General features: G+C 49.7%; 2 protein-coding genes across 6 annotated transcripts; one reads left to right on the top strand and one right to left on the bottom strand.

Annotated features, from left to right (window-relative positions):
• Positions 1 to 1,488: 1,488 nt before the first annotated feature.
• On the bottom strand, positions 1,489 to 13,000 carry Rassf4 (Ras association domain family member 4). 4 transcript variants are annotated; one of them, XM_035448857.1, is made up of 9 exons: positions 12,561 to 13,000; positions 10,809 to 10,931; positions 10,072 to 10,229; positions 6,475 to 6,576; positions 6,197 to 6,248; positions 5,064 to 5,185; positions 4,239 to 4,336; positions 2,875 to 2,931; positions 1,489 to 2,391 (listed from the first exon to the last, which is right to left on the bottom strand). In XM_035448857.1, the coding sequence occupies exons 1-9, from the start codon at positions 12,622 to 12,624 to the stop codon at positions 2,292 to 2,294; spliced, it is 876 nt and encodes a 291-aa protein (XP_035304748.1). In that variant the 5' UTR covers positions 12,625 to 13,000; the 3' UTR covers positions 1,489 to 2,291. The 4 variants fall into 4 exon arrangements, with proteins under 4 accessions (XP_035304748.1, XP_035304751.1, XP_035304749.1 ...); XM_035448860.1 differs by having other exon boundaries at positions 10,809 to 10,896; positions 12,561 to 12,994; XM_035448858.1 differs by having other exon boundaries at positions 10,809 to 10,900; positions 12,561 to 12,936.
• Positions 12,902 to 17,525, top strand: Depp1 (DEPP1 autophagy regulator). 2 transcript variants are annotated; one of them, XM_027429223.2, is made up of 3 exons: positions 12,902 to 13,080; positions 14,737 to 15,648; positions 16,507 to 17,525. In XM_027429223.2, the coding sequence occupies exon 3, from the start codon at positions 16,509 to 16,511 to the stop codon at positions 17,121 to 17,123; it is 615 nt and encodes a 204-aa protein (XP_027285024.1). In that variant the 5' UTR covers positions 12,902 to 13,080; positions 14,737 to 15,648; positions 16,507 to 16,508; the 3' UTR covers positions 17,124 to 17,525. The 2 variants fall into 2 exon arrangements, with proteins under 2 accessions (XP_027285024.1, XP_027285023.1); XM_027429222.2 differs by having other exon boundaries at positions 12,903 to 13,080; positions 16,504 to 17,524.
• The last annotated feature ends 1,964 nt before the right edge of the window (positions 17,526 to 19,489 follow it).

The raw sequence follows: 19,489 nt of genomic DNA, 5'->3' as shown, positions 1-19,489 counted from the left end.
TGGACTGGGCAGAAAAGGAAACTCTGGGAATTCCCCATTCCCTGACCTGCAGAAAACCTGTTACAGCCCTGCTGGCACAGATACTCCTCGTCCCCCCAGGCTCTGTGAGGCTCTCAGCATGTCAACAGCTGGCTAATACCCAAGTACAGTTCTTGGGGCCTAAATATAGTACCTGGATGTTTTTATGCTTGCTACTTCTTGGCCGAGACCTGCCAGGCTTGATGAGCAGCAGAGCCTCTGAGGACCCCTGATAAGGATAGCCCATGGCCTGCCCCAGCTGCAGCTGTGCCCGCACAGCACAGTTGGCATAGCCCCATTTCCTACCAAATCACCGGGGTAGACGACATGAGTCCCTTCTCCTTTCCCTGGGATGAAGGAGCCAGATGTATCCTGGGAGAAAGGCTTTGTTTTGTCACCGAGACAGTCCAAAGGTTATTGCTTTAGAAAAACAAGTCTCCACTGCCCCCCTCCCCACCTCCCTCTTGTTTTCATCTGTTTGGTCATTTGTTCTGGACAAACAATCCTGTTTGTCCTGAGCTTGGAACTTTTGCAATCATGTAATCATGCAAATTTCATCCTGTACTGTTTTTATTCTGAGCTCTGAGGACAAACCTAATTTGGAAGACAGCACTTTCTGGCTGGGCTCTTCACTTTGTCTCTAGATACCTTCACTGTCTGAGACAGGAACTCCACAGCAGATGATAGCCCTAACACACTGTGAAGCCACTGCCTCCCCAGTCTCAGGTTCTCCTGTTGCTATGCCCTGCATAGCCGCGTCTTCCAGTTGCCTCCAAAGAGCGAGTGTGGTACTGTCTGTCTAACATTTGTCAATGCTTCACAGGATGCAGCCGAGGACAGTTCTCCTTGTCTTTGCAACTTGCCAGAATTTCTCCTGTGTTATTCAGAAATGAGTTTTGATAATATCTCAAAAGTAACACATATAAGGGAGCCTTAAATAATATTTTGACAGCTGTGAAATGCCACTGTGCTGGCTGCTGCTCCCAGGGGTTTCCTGTTTCCAGTGGCTCCCCCAGCCCCAAGTCCCTGTCCTGCTTCAGGGACGGAAGGTGTCCCAAGACCTTCAGCAGCACTCAGTCTTAGCTATCTGGTCAACATCTAGCCTCCTCAGGTTTCCCAGAGTCTGACTGCTTCTCTGGAAGAGGAATCACCATGGTACGTCCTATTTGTGTTCCTCCAGGATCCAGTACAGGCCTGGCATAACACAGTCAAGTTGGTTAATTATTTCTGAACAAAGGACAAACAGATTTCCTAGACCCTGAATCCTTACAGGGCAGCCTCACCTCCAGCCTCACAGCGGTCCTCAGCCCATGCATGAAGTGAAGAAGTCCTGTCAACATCAAGGGGTTTATGGTTTCTCTGCCCACCACAGCCCTTCATAGTGTGGTATAAGAGCTTCAGGGATTAGGAGAGTGGGTGAAGGCAATAAACACAGAAGGAAAAAGCACAAACAAGCTTAGCACTTGCAGCTTCTGTTCAACACAAATGATCTTTATTAAGCACCTAAGAAAGTACAGTGCCAAAAGGAAGAGAGGCAGGAGAACTTAGCCAAGTGTATCTCCATGAAGACAGAGCTGGTCTGGGAAATCCAGCAGTGACACCTACCCTGCCCAATGGTTCCACACAGCACAGCTGTTCTCAAGCTCCACTCTTCAGAGTTCCACAAGCAGCTTCCATGTGCACTGCATCGAAGATGGGAACTCCATCTTTGCAGGCCTTCATCATACTTCTCTTTGAATACATTGTCGGCAGACCTCGGGGCAGAAGCTGCCTTTAGTTTGCTCTGTTAGACAAACACTTCCATGACTGATGTAAACGGTTGCATAGTTTTACAAATGAAGTTTTCTCATTCTTTCCAGAAATTTCCATCAGTCAGCAAACAAAGTATTCTGTGTCTGACCTGGGGAATTAGAAGCCTTTTGTCCCCAAACAGACATTTTCCCTTATTGCCAGGCTTTGATGGGAAATATTGAAAGCTATCCCTACTCACTAGAGAGAAGCTCAGTCCCAAAGAAGGCAAGAGACATACAGGCTTCCACAAGATGGCAGCGAAGACGACTGAGCACTGCCTTCTGGGGCCACTGCCAGCCAGTATTGTTTCAATGCTACACAGATCAACTCCCCAATGTGATTCAATTGACATATCTCTTGAAGACAGCTCCTTTCAAGGATTTCTTTGGATCATACTCAGAAGTTAAGGCTGACTTCTGCTAAGAGCTGATGGAATCTTGATAGTCCTAGTCCTGATCTAACCTCTAGGCCAGGACTATTGGCTATGAAAGGAGGCTTGGAGGCCAGGGCACCATGGTGAAGCAGTGGTTAGAATCAGGACATGCCTCACAACTGTTGGCAGCTCCTGCTCCAGCAGAGTTCCTGAGTGGCAATAAGAAGGAAGGGAAGATGGGGGTTTCATGGTTCACATGGATGATAAGGGCGGGGACTTTGGGCCATGCAGAAGCTCTGGGATAAGCATTGGGCAAGCAGATGAAGCCCATCCTCCAGGGGCTGGGTGTAATACTTCCCTCTCAAGCTGGAAATATGCATGGACAAGGCTGGGCATGCTATTCAACCAGGCTCTGTGGCTGGTACCGCAGTTCCAAGGCTCTTTACTACCTAGACAGGCTTTGCACATACATCCTAGCTAGCAAGTTCCTGGGTGTTCCCGTGCATGCTCACTATGGTGCCAAGACTTGAGATGCAGGATGCTACATAGTCTGTGGACAGGTTAGAAGAAGCATAGGTACTGTACTCCTTGGGCAACAGCCATTGGTCAGTAATCAGTTAGGGCTGGGTCCCTGGAGCTCCACGCACACTTGCTACCACAGGCATCCCCAAAGGCAAACACTGGCTAGTTACTTGGCTTCCACCAGCTGCTCCAGGCGCTGCAGCATTGTCAGACGCAAGGCTTGGAACCTGGAGAGAGACAAAAGCCAAAGGGTCTCACGTAGGCTGGAGGGTTGGTGGGAGGGGGGGTGAGAGCAGAGAGAGCTCAGACCACGCTCCTAGCTGGCTGACCAGAAGCTGTCATCTCTGTCCTTCACCAAGAATGGTCAACAAAACTGCAGACTGTGCAGGGCCTTAAAGATGAATGCTTTAAGGCATTTAAAAAGGACTTTAAAAAGTCCATTCCAGACTCTCCACCAGGAACAGGGGTGTACTGAGATGCTGATCAGGGCTATAGATTAGGTTTCAAGAAGATAGTGTCCCAGCCAGGGCCATGCAAATAACCTGAGCTGCAACCGTAGTGTAGCCTGGCCTCAGATTGCTCTCCCCACACTGAATCTACTGGCCAGATGATTCCCAGGTCCTGTCCATCTTTAAAACCCTGTAGTGATATCACCAATCGGCAGCTCACTCTTGAGTCTTCACTGACTTTGAGTGAGGCCCAGCTGCACAGAAGGAAGCCCATGGGCTTTCCAGGAATCATTAGTGTGGAGCTACAATGCAAACCACTCCCTACTCCCGGGCATGGGGCATGTCCCAGAGTAGAGCAGAATGTCCTTCCCTGCCCAGCCCACGCCCACCCCCCCACCCCCCACTGTGAATGTTCTTCACACATCCTGCCCCATGCCACACATCCCAGAGGCACAAACAGATCGTTAGCACCCAAAAGCATCACAGCCTGTCCTCATGCAAGCTTCACTGTTGACCCTTGCTTCTCCAAACAGCACCCAGAGCTTGAATGTCAATAATGACTGCTTTCCACTGGGTTGAGACTTCCTGCTAGTACAAAAGCCTTGAACTAGGCTGAAGTTCTACCCAGTAGACTCAATGTGGTTGCTTTTCCAAGACTTGGTCACTAGTAGAACTAGAAAGCCAATCCAGGCCCCGCCAGTCTCCTGCCTTGCCGTTCCTGCCCAGTTTCTTATGGCCCAAGTCCCTCACTGGAGAAGAGGCCCAGGCTGAATGGGTGTATCATCTAATTCAGAAGCCTACCACCCCAGAATGCCATCAGTACTGAGTAAGTGTGTAGGAGGCAGTAATGGGAAGCATGGTCAGCAGGCCTCCCCCTGCCGTTGGTGTTCATGGAAGGGAGAAACCTGCCTGCTTGGACAGGGGTATGCCCTGCAGATGTCCTCTAATGGCCAGGACAATGTCTTGGACAGGGATATGCCCTGCAGATGTCCTCTAATGACCAGGACCATGTCTTGGACAGGGATATGCCCTGCAGATGTCCTCTAATGGCCAGGACCGTGTCTGACTGATGAAGAGCTGCTTACTTCATGGTCAGTTTGATTATTTCTCTTTCCTCCTCTTCTTTTAATTTTTCCACAAAACTGTCCAGCACTGGCATTTCGAACTTAATGTATTGGGCCACCTAGAAAATCCAAGAACATTAAAACTTGCTTTAGATGAGAAGTCTAAGAAGTGTTTTCTTTTCCTGGTGTTTTCCATAGTGGTCAAGGCCAAAGTCCTGTACCCACAGGAGCTGTCTCCCTTCCCACCCTCGGCTGACATCGCTCTGCTCTGTGTGGTGGGGGAATGGGAACTGCTCTTATCTCAAAGGCAATGATCATCCATTGGAGGAAACGCTGAGCTGAATATTAGGAAAAGCATTCAGTCCCGAGGCATTGTCACACGGAGTGTTCTTGGCATGGGTGGGGAGTGGGAATATCATTGTGCTTAACAATGGATTGCAGCTGTACCAGCCCTGGGAATCGGAGGGAGACAGCCACAAGGTCTTCTTGGGGACACATACTCCACAGGCCCTTTTGTATAGGGTCTGGACATATGCTTATAGTTTGACCATTGAGACTTAACACCTATTGCCCTCGAGTTGGCCCTAGCTAAGAGGTCTTCTGTGATAACAGCAAAAGCATACTACAATGAAGGAAAGGGCTTTTACTTATGGGGAAAAGGGCAGGGCTGGGTTCTCTTAGGACCCCAGTTCTTCTGTCCCCTGAGCTGAAAGGTCAGCTGTAGGGACCTAAGACACATTGCCTGGGAGGACTCTGGCCAAGAGCTCCTCCAGAGCCCCGAGGAGTCCCCTCTTTGCCTCCCAGCCCCTCCCCATGGGGCAGGCTTTCAGCTTTGGCACCACTCACATCATGGGGCACTTCCTCACTCAAGTCGGCTTCCATCAAAAAGATCTTGACAATTTTCTCACAAGGCCCATGCAGGATTCTGGATATCAGCGGGTACTCACAATCTTTTAATTTTGTCTGCTCTGAAATAGAGGGCATTTTATAAAATTCAGGGGATGCTAGGATCAGCCACCCCTTGTTTATTTATTTTACCAGGACAAGGGCATGATAAAAAGCAGATGTTCAGGGAATCTTTCTCAGACCTCCACGGGTCTACATCTTGGGGGGCATGTGATCCAGTGAAGGGCAGAACTGCCACCCTAGGTCAGCTACCTGGACTCAGGATTGTGGCGGCAGAAATGAGAAGAAACAGATGCCTTCCTTCACTTGTCTGACAGCAAGACATAAATTTGTTGAAGCCTTTCATCTACTTCCGCCAGAGACAGAAGTTAATCACCAGACACAACTCTAGACCCCTGTAAGTCCAAAGGCAGCAACAGAGAAATCCATACAGTGAATGCTGCTAAAAGCTGTCTTCATCTTCCATTAGCTCCAGATTCTTGGCCTTCCACTTGATCACCATCCTGGTTCAAAGCCCCGCCTACCCCTCTTCATCTTCTCATTTCTCTAAAAGCCGATTTCCTTGTTACGGCAAAAGAATTCTGGGCACTCCTTTGAGTAATTTATCTCTCCCACAGTTGTATGTGGTGACCCATAAACAAACCAGTTCCTTTTCCCCTTGTAAACCTGCACTTGGTCCATGTACTTTGTAGGCCCATCGTAGGGGGAAAATAATTTTCCTGTCCTATAGTATTACTTAATAAAGACTCAGATCAGAGATTACAGGAACAGAGTAGACAATGGGGACCACAGACTTGGGGATACTGGAGCTGCTCAGTAACAAGAAGCTGCCCCTGGACTGCAGAGGGACCCAGAGGTTCCACAGGAGCCGACCCAGGCTGCAGCCACTGGCACAGAAGCCCTATTTCCCTAACTGAGCTATGTAATGGTTCACTAATGGAAAGAGCCCCGAGAGGGTTCATCTATGATGTTTTAGAGGGAGCCTCAGAATGGAACCGAGTTTGATGGTGGAAAGGAAGGTGTGGGAAGAAGATGGCAAGCTTACCAAATGACCACCAGAAGGTAGCACTTACCCCCAGACTCATGGACAATGTAGAGCGCGAACTCACTGGGGCCATCTTCTACCTGCACAGGCCGGCACGAAAAGTCAGACCACATTTTTAATGAAAGGGAACAGACCACCCCATACCCTTCCTCGCCTAAAATCCCAGGGTTACTGGCTCGTCAGAGGAAATCTTGCTAGATTTTCCCCCAAGAGCCCAGGCAGCCAATGGTAGCAATCCCACTCTTCCGACCACTCATCAAAGCACTTCCTGCTTCCTGGCAAGGTTGCTCCCATGGTCACACTTACCCGGAACTTGTTGAGTAACAGGGTAAGCACCTGCTGGGTGGTCATGGTGCTGTTAACCCGGACATTGGTCACGGACCCATAGGCAGGAGTGAACACGGAGGTCTGTGAGAACAGACGAATAGCTCAGGACAGGCCCAAGGGAGACACAGGCTAATGTTAAAGTTCTGAACAGACCCAAGCAATGGGGGTCTACTTCTCAGAACAGTGGTCCCTGCCCATTCATGTAAACACATGACCATGAGGGTTGTTCCTAGACCTGGGGACAGTCAGGAAGTGATTATATATGTGTCCTCAGAGCACTCTAAAGAAGAGGCTAAACACACATCCATCAATAGCAGCGCTCTGGATCTTGGAAACCAGGACCCCAGGAGTAGTTTACTCGGGTATGACATGGGGGTCTCCTTCACTCTTCCTGCTGACTGCATCAGCATCACAAACATCTGTGAATGTAGGCTGAAAACTTCCATATCTGCTCACTCTTGCCTCCAAACAGAGGCCTCCATTCACCCTGTGCAGTTTACCAACAGGCCCCTCCCTCTCGCCTTCTAGCAAACTCTCCATACTGCTGCCTGTGGTACCACTATTTAAATACCCTTAATAACAAAGTGTGGTCTGGCCCAGCCTCCTGTAGTTCCACCTTCGTCTTCCTAAAAGGGATCTGCTGGTTCAGAAATTACCTTTGCAGAAGAATGCCAGGCCTGTAACCTGTGTAGTACAATAACAGAATCCCCCTTTATAAAATGTGTGGAGGCTTCCCACGGCCTGTATAATGCCTTGAGCATCTCTCTCACTCAGGCACAGATGATGCTGAGACCCCACCACCACCACAAGCACCCCACGCTCCAGCTACATGGGCCTCTATAGTTCTTTACGTAAATATCCATAAATACTTTTTTTTGAGACAGGTTCTGCCTATACAGGCCAGGCTGGCTTGGAACTCAAGACCTTCTTGCCTTAGCCTCCTGAGGGCGAAGATTCCACTGGGTATCACCACGCTAAGCAGATAACTTTTTATTCTTCCGTAGTCCTGGAAATCGAACCCAGGGTCTTGCACATGCTAAGCAACCACAAGTACTCTCCCATTGTAAGCACATCCCCAGCACTCGTTTTTATTTTAGTTTATTCTTAGGTAAGAGCTCACTATGTGGCCCCGAACCAGTTACACAGCTCAAGCCGGCCTCCAAACAGGATCACATTACTTTATCACCAAGCCTGGTTTATTTACAATTATTTTTGTATGAGTGGCATGTTAGACTTCTGCCAACATCTTGCCTTTTTCTTGTAACACATCTACACAGATAGCTTCTAGTTTATAATGGTATGATTCAATCTTTTGACTTTAAAGACAGAGCAAAAAATGAAATATGAACATTCATAAAATCATATTTTTTTTTGGTTCTTCGAGACAGGGTTTCTCTGTGTAGCTTTGGAGCCTATCCTGGCACTCGCTTTGGAGACTAGACTGGCCTCAGACTCACAGAGATCTGCCTGCCTCTGCCTCCCAAGTGCTGGGATTAAAGGCATGCGCCACCAATGCCCAGCCATAAAATCATATCTTAAATTTTAAATTTCAACCCTCCCATTCCTCCACTAGCATTATGGAGTACAATGACACTCTCAACGCTGAGCAGCAACAGTGTCTACAGCTCCCAGTTGGCAACCTAAGCATGTAAAAAAGGAACCCAAATTCTACAAGGGACTGTGCTTCTGATGTAATGTGGCTTGGGAGCTACAGACATTTTCACTTCCACTTTCAGCTTATGACGAGCTTGTCAGGACACAACTTGACTGTCAGTCAAGAGCTTCTATGTAGAAAATGAACCAGACACCCCACCCGAGGCTAGGAAAGCTCTAGAAACACTATAACCACACACAGAACTTGTGAAACATCTTACAAATACTCTTCATTCTCACACCGGCTGTCTGAAGTACCTACAACAATTGCTGTTTCCTGAGAAAGGAAGCCTAGGGTTGGGAGGTTAAATACCCAGTCATGGTCACCCATCTGGAAAGGACAGTGCCATGACGAAGGATTCTGCAGTGCTTGAAACCTCATTCTGCTATCTACCCCATTAATGCTGGTGCCTCCCAGCAAAACTGCAGTGGGCCTGCTTAAGACTAGCTGAAACCCGGAAGCACTCTAGGTTAAAGATTCTACAGGAAACGGGCCTAATTTAGTGCAGTGGTTCTCAACCTTCCTAATGCTGCGACCCTTTAATACAGTTAGTCATGTTGTGTTAACCCCCAACCATAAAATTATTTTTGTTGCTATTTCATAACTGTAATTTTGTTACTGTTATGATTCATAATGCAAATATCTATGTTTTCTGATGGTCTTAGGTAACTCCTGTGAAAGGGTTATTCAACCCCCACCAGAAGGGTCACGACCAGTGCACTGGTTGAGAACCCCTGCTTTAGTGCCTAAGAAACATGGGAAGTTCATTCAACTACTTCAAGGAGAAGAAAAGTCTTGTCAACAAGGCTGTGTTTGTTCTGTGTAAAGCCTATATGGACATGAACCCAACCAACCAATGAGAAACCAAGGACCTTGGTTTCTTATTCCCGTGGACCACATCTGAATCCATGTACCAGGACAAAGCAATGAGAATGCCTATGATTCAATGGATCTGGGAATAAAATCCATGCTGTCAGTCATAACGGTATAGGGAAATGAAAGAGTGAAGTACTAGTGTACAGACCTCAGAAATACAACCTGGAATAATCACCCTAGAAAATCAATGCTGGGAATTACTATTTTTCATTGTTGCCTGTGGCTTAAGGAATCTGTACCCCAATTTCTAAGAACATTAATTGTGTACAGAGGTAAAGGGGGTGAAAAACTGTCCTTTTGTTTTGGTTAAAGACTCTGTCTGTAGTCTATGCTTCCTTCCTATGAATCACCCTTTGAGAAGCACAACTGCTCCAACTGGACGTTTCCCTCTTCATCCCCGGCATTGCAGGATACGGCCTGTCACATACACACCAGGCGGGGCCTCACCCAGACGGCCGCTCATTCCATTTTTAGTAACAATCAACTTCTCCTTTTATAGTTCATGTGTAAATGGAATGATGTAATTAGGGGAAGGTGATCTTTTCCTCAGGTCAGTACAATGCATACTTGTACAAAAGGAGAAGTGCTGGGAACTCAGAGATCCCCAGGTTCTCTAGGAAAAGACACACACGCACTGGGCACACCTTAGCAAGCCAGCTTAATTACCCAGGGAGAGGGGCTGCTGGGTACGTGATGTTCCCGTGGAATGATCAAATGACCCTGAGTGGAAGCCTCACAGGAATGGGCTCATTAAAGATACACTTGGCATTATTGTCTGCTAAGGGCTTCCTTGTCCCAAATCTATAGGACTTAGAGAACTTAGATGGTGACTGTGTGGGGAGCCCTGGCTGTGGGTGGGAATATTATGCTGTTGTGGCTTTGGGTCACCCTCTTGAGCTTCCAGCACAGGCCAACAGCAGTTATCTTGAAGGCTATTGGAGGATTGGGACTAATGCCGAATGTTATTGGGGCTGCTCTTCTGTGCTGGGAAGTAATTCCTGTCCTCTCAGGTTCAGGGCCCGGGGAAGAACAGACGGAGACATCACCTTGTGGTTATAAAAGTGCCCATTGATGGAGTACCGGTGCCGTCGAATCTTCTGGGCTTCACCAGGTGCCCGGGGTCTGGGCCTCCGCTGGATTATACAGCTGGCATCACTCTTTGTCCGCATGAGCTGTGGAACCTCCTCTTCCTCCTCCAGGGGTCCTGCAGAAAGAAACAGATGAAAAGGTGGGAGGGTGGAGGGAGGTGACAGCAAGTGTGTCACGGCTCCAGCGGTGGCACTGTCTGTTGGGTTTTGTGGCTCCCTGGAACCCTGTAGTCACTGTAGTGCATTGTCCTGGTAAAGCTGATCTTTGGTTGGCAGATGGGCAGAGTTCTGTCAGTGCCACGGTGCATCTCATGGTACCCACTGAGGTACGAGGTCACTCTAGTCCTGTTCTCTGAGCGCTCAGTCAGGGACAGGTCCTTCACTAGGTGCTAAGGAAGGGGACAGAGAGCACAGGTGAATGATCACTGATCTCAGAGAATGAGGATGAGGTCCTAAAGGCTTGGAACAAAAGAGAACAGCACCCACCACTGAGCCCTTTCCTTTTTATACTACAGCCCATTACAGTAGACTTGGGCCAAGGACACCAGGTGACACTTCTGCAAGCCTCTGCTTCCTTTTCCCTAAAAGGAATGAAGAGTGTGTCGCACCTATCTCCTGCTATACAGATGCTTAGCAAGGGTCTCTCATGAGACAGCATCCCCAAGACAGGCTGGGGTCTTCTGAGCTTTGCTTACCTGAGCTGTCCCTGGACATCTCAGCCTTGTTTGCGGGTTGAGTACTAGGCTCCTCCGTAGTGACCTTGCAGTCCTGGGGTGAAGCATCCTTTCTGAAAAGAGAGAAACACAGCTCCCAAGTGGCTGTGGACAGAGAAGAGCAGGATGGAAGCCGGGAGCAGCAGAGGCTGAGTGGGCAAATTGTATCTGTATAATCGAAAGCGACCCACAGCATCTATTGGAAGGAGTGGGGGGTCTGGCCCTTAGAAAGGGTAACTGTTCTGGGCTGAGTTAGACCATGCGCAAAGCCAGTGTCCATGCATTCCTGGGACGCAGGCTCTCGGCCAGGTTAGTGCCTGTACAGCTGGGCACCAAAAGAGCTTGCTGGGTTTGTTGAGGGTGTTTCGAGTCTGAGGAGTCAGGCAAGGTTAACCCTGGGGATCAAATCTCCAGGCCTCTTGGAAGGACTGATTCTCACCCCAAGCCAAAAAAAAAACAAAAAAACAAAAAAACAAAAAAAACAAAACAAAAACAAACAAACAAACAAACAAACAAAAAAAAACGTAGCATCGAGCTAGAGAAGGAGCAGGTGTAATGAGAGGTAAGTAGCATTCAGGTGGAAAGAATGAGAAAGGAGTACCCTAGACAACCTGGGCTGTGGGCAGGGTTGCTGACAGGACTGCTTTTACAGGGTGGAGTTGGGGGAGATGAGTCACACCGGCAGCCATTCCAAGGAGCCCTTATGCTTGAAAAATCTATATGGCTCAAAATTTTGTACCAGTGACTAGGGACACCTGGTGATAAGAGCTGGTGACTCAACATGCTCCAAGCTCCCAGAGTACTCATTCTCGGCATGTATTTCTCGTGACATCCATTGGTCGGCTGGTTGATTGAATGCCCCTGTGTACTTGGCTACGTGAGTCTGTGCGCAGCACGTATTGCAGGAGCTTATGGAGGCCACAGAGGGCGCCGCACCCCCTGAAACTGGAGTTATTGGCAGCTTTGAGGCGCCACATGCATGCTGGGGACCGAACCCAGCAATTACTACTGAGCCATCTCTCCAGCTCCTTCATACAGTATGTTTAAGGTAGTGTCTCAGTGATGGCCTAGCCTGAGTTCAAACTCCCAGTCTCCCTGCCTCCGTTTACTGAGTGCTGCAATCCGACACACCTATGCCACCACACCTATCTTTCCTGCATATTTGACAGGAACAAAATTCTGAATATTTGCCTCTGAAAAGTCATTACACGGAGAGGCCAAAGCTCAGCCTAACTAACCGCCTTTCTCCTGGTGGTAAAATACATCAAGGCTTAAATTCTGGTAAGTTTATCCAGAGTCTGTCACTGATATAAAACAGAAGTAGCAGGAAGATAAATTTGTGTGAATGCCTAACATTCCCTTCTGAGGACATCCCAGTGGGCTGAGGACATGGTTCATTGGTATAGCACTTAGTGCTGAGTTCAGTCCCCAGCACCCATGTAAAACATGTGTTGGGAGCATGATTATTCCGGAGGAGGGAGAACAGTCATATAATCATCAACAGGAGGGCACCCTGAGTAGGATTGCATGTTGGGGTGGACAAGGTTAGAAAGGACTGGGGTAGCCACTGACTATAAAAGGGCGACTGATCTGTTCTCTGGCGCCTAAGCCCCATACAACAGCAGTGGGGTGTTTATCCCCAGGCTGAGGATACTCCATATTTAAGCTATGTGGTGCTCATGATAATGGATGTCATGGAGGCCCCTTGCTCTGCCCCACGTGCCAGGCACTCACGGGAGGTAGCTGGACCGTTCAGGCATCCATGAGGTGGAGGGCAGGTGCACTCTTTCCCGATCATCCTGCATCTGGAGCCGGATGGGTCGTCTGAGTCCCCAGGAGATGTTAAGGAGTCCTTCGATGATCAGAGCCCCTTCCTCCTGTGGAGCCCACACGGGTCAGCCAATTCACAAACAGCAGTTGCCCTCAAGGTGACCCCTCGAAACAGGAGGCTCAGCCCCCACCCCCACCCCCACCCTCAGGGATGAGTAAGGGGTGTGTGCACATGCTTCAGTGCATGAGGGCAGGGGCCCCCACAGGAGGAAGCAGGAGTTGTTCTTTCCGCTGCTAAGCCCAGGCAGAGCTGGGGCCAGCACGAGCTGCTGAGTCAGGAGTCCCCCAGGACCCAGCAAGTGTCTGGCAGGCACGTCCACACTGCCGGGAGGAAGTACAGCCTGGGGAAGCATGGGTTGGCCACTTGTGCTGGGCGAAGCTCCTTGGCTCACACTGCACTGGGACAGAGAATCCCAGTCACCAGGTACTTCTGAACTTTATGCCCCCTGTGTGCCCTGCCTTGTCCTTCTGTTCCACATCCCGACAGTGGCAGCACCAACTGGTCTGGCTTGAGTTCACCCCCTGTTATACTGCATTCTCTCTCTCTCTCTCTCTCTCTCTCTCTCTCTCTCTCTCTCTCTCTCTCTCTGCTGGTGGGTGTATGTATAAAAATGCTTAAATATTCAGGTGAATAAGAAAGCAATGATCAAAAACAGACTTAGAGGTGAAACTCAACTCCCATAAAATAAAAGGCTGGCATCAATCTACAGTTTCAATGTCTCTAAGGAAAGTAAGAAAAGCCCACAGCACACTTGGAAATTCTCAGTACACAGCTCATCCTTGGAGACCCATCACCCCTAGTCCCACCTAAAGCTCAGAGATGGCGAGATGAAGAAGCTATGGCTTCACCACGAGTGATTTACAAATGAATGTAGGAGGAGGGCTTGGGGGGGGGTGTCACCGAAAAATGCATTGGGCCCTGGATGGCAGTTAATGGGGATGAGATTGGGTGAACAGATGCCCCTCACAGCAGGTCTAGTGTTGACAAAGGAAGAGGCAAGATGGCAGCCTGAAGACTGCTCATGAGTGCAGCGAAAGCTAGGTGCTGATTAAGACATGGAGACGCCAGGCCAGGAGAGCACAATTCCCCAGCACCTGCTGATGAAGGGCTCTGATGAAATCAAAAGAAAGCTGAGGCCAGGGCAGAGCTGTCAGAATCAGGATCCAGTACACTGGTGGGATCTGCTGCCCCTGTGGTAAAGCCAACCAAAAGAAACCTCAACTGGGCAGTAAACGCTTCCTCTTTTCCTTTTCTTTTCTCTTTCTTTCTTTCTTTCTTTCTTTCTTTCTTTCTTTCTTTCTTTCTTTCTTTTTTTTGAGACAGGGTTTCTCTGTGTAGCTTTGAAGCCTGTCCTGGAACTCACTCTGTAGACCAGACTCATGGAGATCTGTCTGCCTCTGCCTCCAGAGTGCTGGGATTAAAGGTGTATATCACCACAGTCCAGCTGACTCTCAATTAATCAATCAGCTGCTAATAAATTCTGAGAAACAGAGAAACAGACACAGGTCCTATGGAGTCCTTCGGGTGTACGCTGGGACCTGCCACCTGACTTAAGCATTGTTGGTAGCTCCAGTGTCCCATATCTTTACCCGTGCACTAACGCCACACCTAGAAAGCATGGACAAGGGATCAGCAGCTCTCCTTGCTGCCAGAGTCTAGGGTCTGTCCAGACCTGAGCAGTACTGTCTGTGACTCCCTTCTTCCCACTCCTGATGACAGAAGACAGATGTGTTCCCGGTGAGCAGAGGCGCAGAGGCCTGAGAAGCAGACGTCTGGCTCCTTCCTGGGAACTTTCCCAGGGTTGCCCACCTTGCCTTCAGCTTCCCCTGTGTGGGTGTCTCCCCTGGAGTCTCCTGGTTCCCCACAGCCTGAGCATGGAAGAAGCCACACTGCAGCCCTTTATGTGAACATGCAGGGCCATGCTATTGCTTTGGTGTCTTCTGACACCCCCTCTCCCACCTGGATCATGCACACAGGCTCTGGCTGGTCCCCGAGTGTGCCTAGGTGTTTCTGACAACACCACCTACAGTAGCAGCCTTTGACCCTGCCCCATAACCCTACCATACTTTTTCTTTGCAGCCATCATGAGTGCTGAGTCTCTGCACCTTCCACCATGACTTGATCATCTCTCTCACTGAGAAACAAGCTCCAGGGTTGGCGATTTGTCCACACTATTTGCTAAGCCTTGAGCAGTCCCGAGCACACAGTAACACCACAATCTGGCAAACAATGAGTAAGCAAATTTCCCCTTGAAAGCATCCCTTCGGAGAGGTTTGGAGAGCTGGCCAGACCCCCAGGCTGCCCTGGTGCTTGTGTAAGGGGGTGTCCCTCACCTTGCAGCAGGCCCAGGAAGATTCCAGGCTAGAACCCTGCAAGGCTCATGTGTTATCAAGGTCACAAGTGCAGGTCCTGGTGCTCAACAAAAATTGGGACAAGACCAGCATGCCACAGGGTCACAGGTGCTGTTGTAATACCTACTGTGCCACACCAGGCAGGGGTGACAGACATTTAGGTTCCCTGTGAAGGTCCCATGGTGATCCCAGGCTCTCCCAGCACCCTGTAATCTGGCTTTGGTCTCTACCTATAGAGAAACTGTCTAAATCAAGGGGAGGTGGCTGCCCCACCCCTCACCCCGCAGTGTAAACATTTCCCAGCCTCCCACAGGCACACACACAAATACCAGGCTGGCAGCTGGGCCAGCCCCGCCCTCCGTGCTGTTTGCCTCTGAGAACCTTCCTAAGAGCTGCTATTTTGAGCTTTCCTGACAGTGATTGATGACTGGAGGAAACATTTAAAAGCAGCAGCGGGTGTCTGGGTTTGCCAGACAGCGCAGGGGAAGAATCCACAGCACAAAGAATCCACCGAACATCGCCCTCTTCCCAGTGACTGAGAGCTAGAGACCAGCTGTGACTGCCCACCTCTGGGTGTTTCATTCGGATTAGACAATCTTTTCTCATCCAGACTCTCACCACCCTGTCTGCTGACCCACAGGTAAGAGGAGTGGCTGTCTTCTGGCTTGAGGCTTTTAAAACAGGGCTCTTCTCACCCTGAGTTTTCACAGCCTGGCTACTGGATAGAGACCAGGGAGGTGGGTGCCACTGGTGGCTGTGATAATATGGTGTTTGCCCAAGGCTCTCGGATTTACAAAGAACTTAAGGGCTGTGGAGTCAAAGCTATGGTTTCCTGCGTTTCCCACAATATCCCCGCCAGTGGACTGTTCATAACCCTGTTTTTCAGATGGGTGTGTAGAGGCTTGGAGAGGTGACATTGCCAAAGGTCTCCAGGTCATTAAGTGACAGATGGGTTTAATACCTGGATGTCCTCAGATCACACATTAGCACCCCCAGTTCTCTTATCTGTTCATTCTTTGATTTAAATTTTTAAAATTAATTTATTATATATAGTAGATATGTGTGTGTGTGTGTGTGTGTGTGTGTGTGTGTGTCACCTACACGAATGTATGTGTACTACATACTTGCCTATCAGATTCTCTGGAACTGAATTTAGAGATAGTTTGAGCCACCATGTGTGTGCTAAGAATTGAACTCAGGTCCTCTGCAAGAACAACCACTGAGCCATCTCTCCAGCCCCGATTATCTGGACATCCTTAAACTATACTAGTGATGAGGTCTCAGCATGTGGGTTTTGATGTTAACAGAAAGGAAGGGGGAGGGGGGGTTGAGCCCTGGTCTCAGAGCCACAGGTTTCTTACTGCTTTTTGGGTAACCGAGTCCTGCATAGCTTCTACAGTGATGGAGAGGAAGTAGAAGGGTGCCAGGAGGGTGTCAGGATAGCATGGTAGTCCACTGTTTTCTCTTGACCAACAGCTTGGTTTTGTTTTGTTAGCAGCAATGAGGTCCCGGCTTCTGCTGCCTGTGCCACACTTGCCGACAATTCGGGAAACTTGCGAAGAGTTATCACATGGGGCACCTGGACAGGAGGAGCCCCCAAATTCTCCCAGCCTGGATGACTATGTTAGGTCTATTTGCCAGCTGGCACAGCCCACCTCAGTGCTGGACAAGATCCGAAGCCGACCTCATAGACCATACCGGCCAGCCTGGACTAGAGAGAAGAGATGCCAGGCCAAGTCTGTAGCAGACAGCTCTCCTTGCTTCAGCAGCCTACAGCCCCCGCTGCCCTCTCCTGGCACTGACAACCCTCTGGACTGGCTCTTCGGGAAGTCCCAGGAACAGCAGGCAGACAGAAGAGACCTGCCCAATGGGCCCGACTCTTCTGATTACTTGGGTGTGCACAGACAGATGGAGGAGAACAGGGGGAGGCTCTGTGAGGCCAGGCTACCTGAGAACTCTCCAGGAAGAAAATCAGGGCATAGGCAGCAGACCTCTGACCGGAAAAGCTGGACTTCCAGAAAGTCTCACCAGGCCTTAGCCGCTGTCTCCGGCTCTCGCCCTAGCAGCATCCTCAGCACACTCTGCTTGCACCTGCCAGTGATCCATGAACTCTAACCCCTCCCCAGTCAAAGTTCATAAAGACTATGGTGGGTCCCTGTGCCTGCCTCCCCCCCCCCAGCCCAGCCTCCCTCTCCTGAAGACACCTGCTTACGGGTCTGCAGGGACTGGGCAATTCCTCGTGAGACCCATTGACTGAAGAGTGATGACAGTTTGGCTCCCACAGTGCAACCTGACTGGAACCATCTGCTTGTGACTGGCTGGCTGGTGACCTTGAAGGAGTGACTTAGTCTCTCTGTTCCTTGGGCTTAGGTTAAAATGGCTGTGAGAGGAGTGACCACCTCCTGGATTGTGCTAGTGAGGAAATGTGTGCTATACTCTGGGTGGCTGCCACAGTCTCACGTGAAACCAAGGGTCAAGGGCTGGGCGGGGTCGGGGGGGAGTGGGTGGCAGTCTCAGCTCCCTAAAGCAGTGGTTCTCAACCGTTCTAATGCTGTTACCCTTTAACACAGTTCCTCACGTTGTGGTGACCCCCAACCATAAAATTATTTTTGTTCCTACTGTAATTTTGCTGTCTGTGTTTTCTGATGGTTTTAGGCGACCTCTGTGAAAGGGTTGTTCGACCTCCAAAAGGGTTGCAACCCACAGATTGAGAGCCACCATCCAAAAGGCTCCCAGGTAAGGGAGGGCCTGGCTTCCGTCCTCCACCTTGGGGCACATACTTCCTGAGGCCCAACCGAGTGCATGAGGTCTCAGCAGATGTCCCACTGTGTTTGCTAGGGACTGTCACCTGGGCACTTGGGGAACCTGCTGACTAGGCTGCAGTGCCCAGATCTCATTGTAGTAACAGAGACATCATGCCCAAAACCGAATCCACAGCACACAGTCTAAAGGCTGCCACATGCCTGGATTTGGTGGCCTGATCCCTCCTTGTCCTTTGGTGAACCCACCATCTTCACCTGAGCCCCCATTACAGGAAGGGGCTCCCAGCAGGGAGTTGTCCAACCACCTTGTTCTAGCTAAGCCCGGATGTCATAAGGCACTGGAAATCCAGGCCAGCACTAGGTCCTCACAGCCCAGAGAATGCCAGCTCCTGCGGCCATTTACCAAACAAGAGGGTGAAGATGGGGAGTCTGTGATGGGAGGATTTCCTTTCTCAGAGAGGCAGGTGTGTTCTCAGAGAGCAGAAGAGTCAGGACTCAAGGCCTGGCACCAGTTCCCTTGTACTGGCCTGGAGCCAGCTGGCCACGCTTAGGATGGAAAGGTCCAGGACAGAAGGACAAAGCTGGGGCTGCATCTGAGTTTGCTCGGTGTACTGCCAAACTCTGTGTGTGTGTGTGTGTGTGTGTGTGTGTGTGTGTGTGTGTGTGTGTATGTGTGCGAGTGTGTGTTTGTGTTTGTGTGTGTGTGTGTGTGTGATTTTAACCTCTTTGATGTCCTCTTTTGCATGTATTTTTTTCAGAATATAAACCACATACCCAAAAGAAAATGTTTCAGACAAGCAGTTTGTTCAGTTTTCTTAGCCATAAAGTCAGGACACCCTTAGCAGGACTGGGAAAGCTGGATAAGTGGACATGGACAGAGAGGCAATTTGCAACTCTCAGCCCGCTGGGCTCCTCAGTAGCCTCAAGCTGGTTTCCTAGAAGGCATCCTTTAGGCACAATGTCCCCATGTGTGACAGGAAGACTGACCTACTGCAGAGTGGGTTCCTGCCTGGAGACTAGGTGGGTAAGGCTTGCTTCACCCCGCCTTATGCAAAGCAGTACGAAAACTGGGCCGGAGGGAGACACCTGGCGATTGGCATGGCACTGGTGGATCTCCCCACATGCTCAGAAGTCCTGCTACTGCACAGACAGTCACTTGCTCCAATATTTCCTGATGTGAAAAATGCTAATTGTTAAGGTGCTCCACCCCACCCTACACACCCCACGCTATCAAGTCCACTAAAGATTTGGGGAAGGCAGTGCCCCCAAGCTGCTGAGAACAGGGTGGTGTAATAGATACCTTGGAGCTCCCAGGGGACAGATATGCAGAGGGTCACCTACTCACTTCAGGGCTCCAAGAGAGGGGGCAGTCCAACCCTTCTAGGGAAGTAAGAGTGTTTAACACACACACTGTAGATCTCAAATAAATCAGAAATGGAGGCAGTGTGGCACATGGCCACCAGGGGGAGACTGTGAACCACTAAAGGTTTAGTGGTTGGGAAAACCCGGATCTGATGCCCTGGGTGGAGTTAGTACATGTCTGCTTACATGGAGAGGTTTGTACACCAGCATTTCCAGAAAGCCACCAGCTTCAAAAGGTACTGATTGTTCTTCGAAGTTACACTTTTCATTGTGACAGGAGCAAAATTACCCCAAGGGCAGTTTTAGAGCAAACTAACTGACCATCTTCCAGAGAGCAGAATTGTTTGTTCCCCCTAG

The sequence above is a fragment of the Cricetulus griseus genome, chromosome 8, assembly GCF_003668045.3.
Source record: "Cricetulus griseus strain 17A/GY chromosome 8, alternate assembly CriGri-PICRH-1.0, whole genome shotgun sequence".
Classification (NCBI taxonomy): Eukaryota; Metazoa; Chordata; class Mammalia; order Rodentia; family Cricetidae; genus Cricetulus; species Cricetulus griseus.
This window is presented reverse-complemented; position numbering and strand designations above follow the sequence as displayed.

What these genes read in the sequence shown, in the direction of transcription:
- Rassf4 (XM_035448857.1), bottom strand. Translation starts at nt 12,624, where the DNA reads ATGATCGGGAAAGAGTGCACCTGCCCTCCACCTCATGGATGCCTGAAC. An exon ending in GATGTCCAGGGACAGCTCAG is followed by an intron (nt 10,230 to 10,808) that starts GTAAGCAAAGCT and finishes TTCTTTCTGCAG; the next exon opens with GACCCCTGGAGGAGGAAGAG. An exon ending in GAGCAGCTGGTGGAAGCCAA is followed by an intron (nt 2,392 to 2,874) that starts GTAACTAGCCAG and finishes ATTGCCACTCAG; the next exon opens with GAACTCTGCTGGAGCAGGAG.
- Depp1 (XM_027429223.2), top strand. Translation starts at nt 16,509, where the DNA reads ATGAGGTCCCGGCTTCTGCTGCCTGTGCCACACTTGCCGACAATTCGG.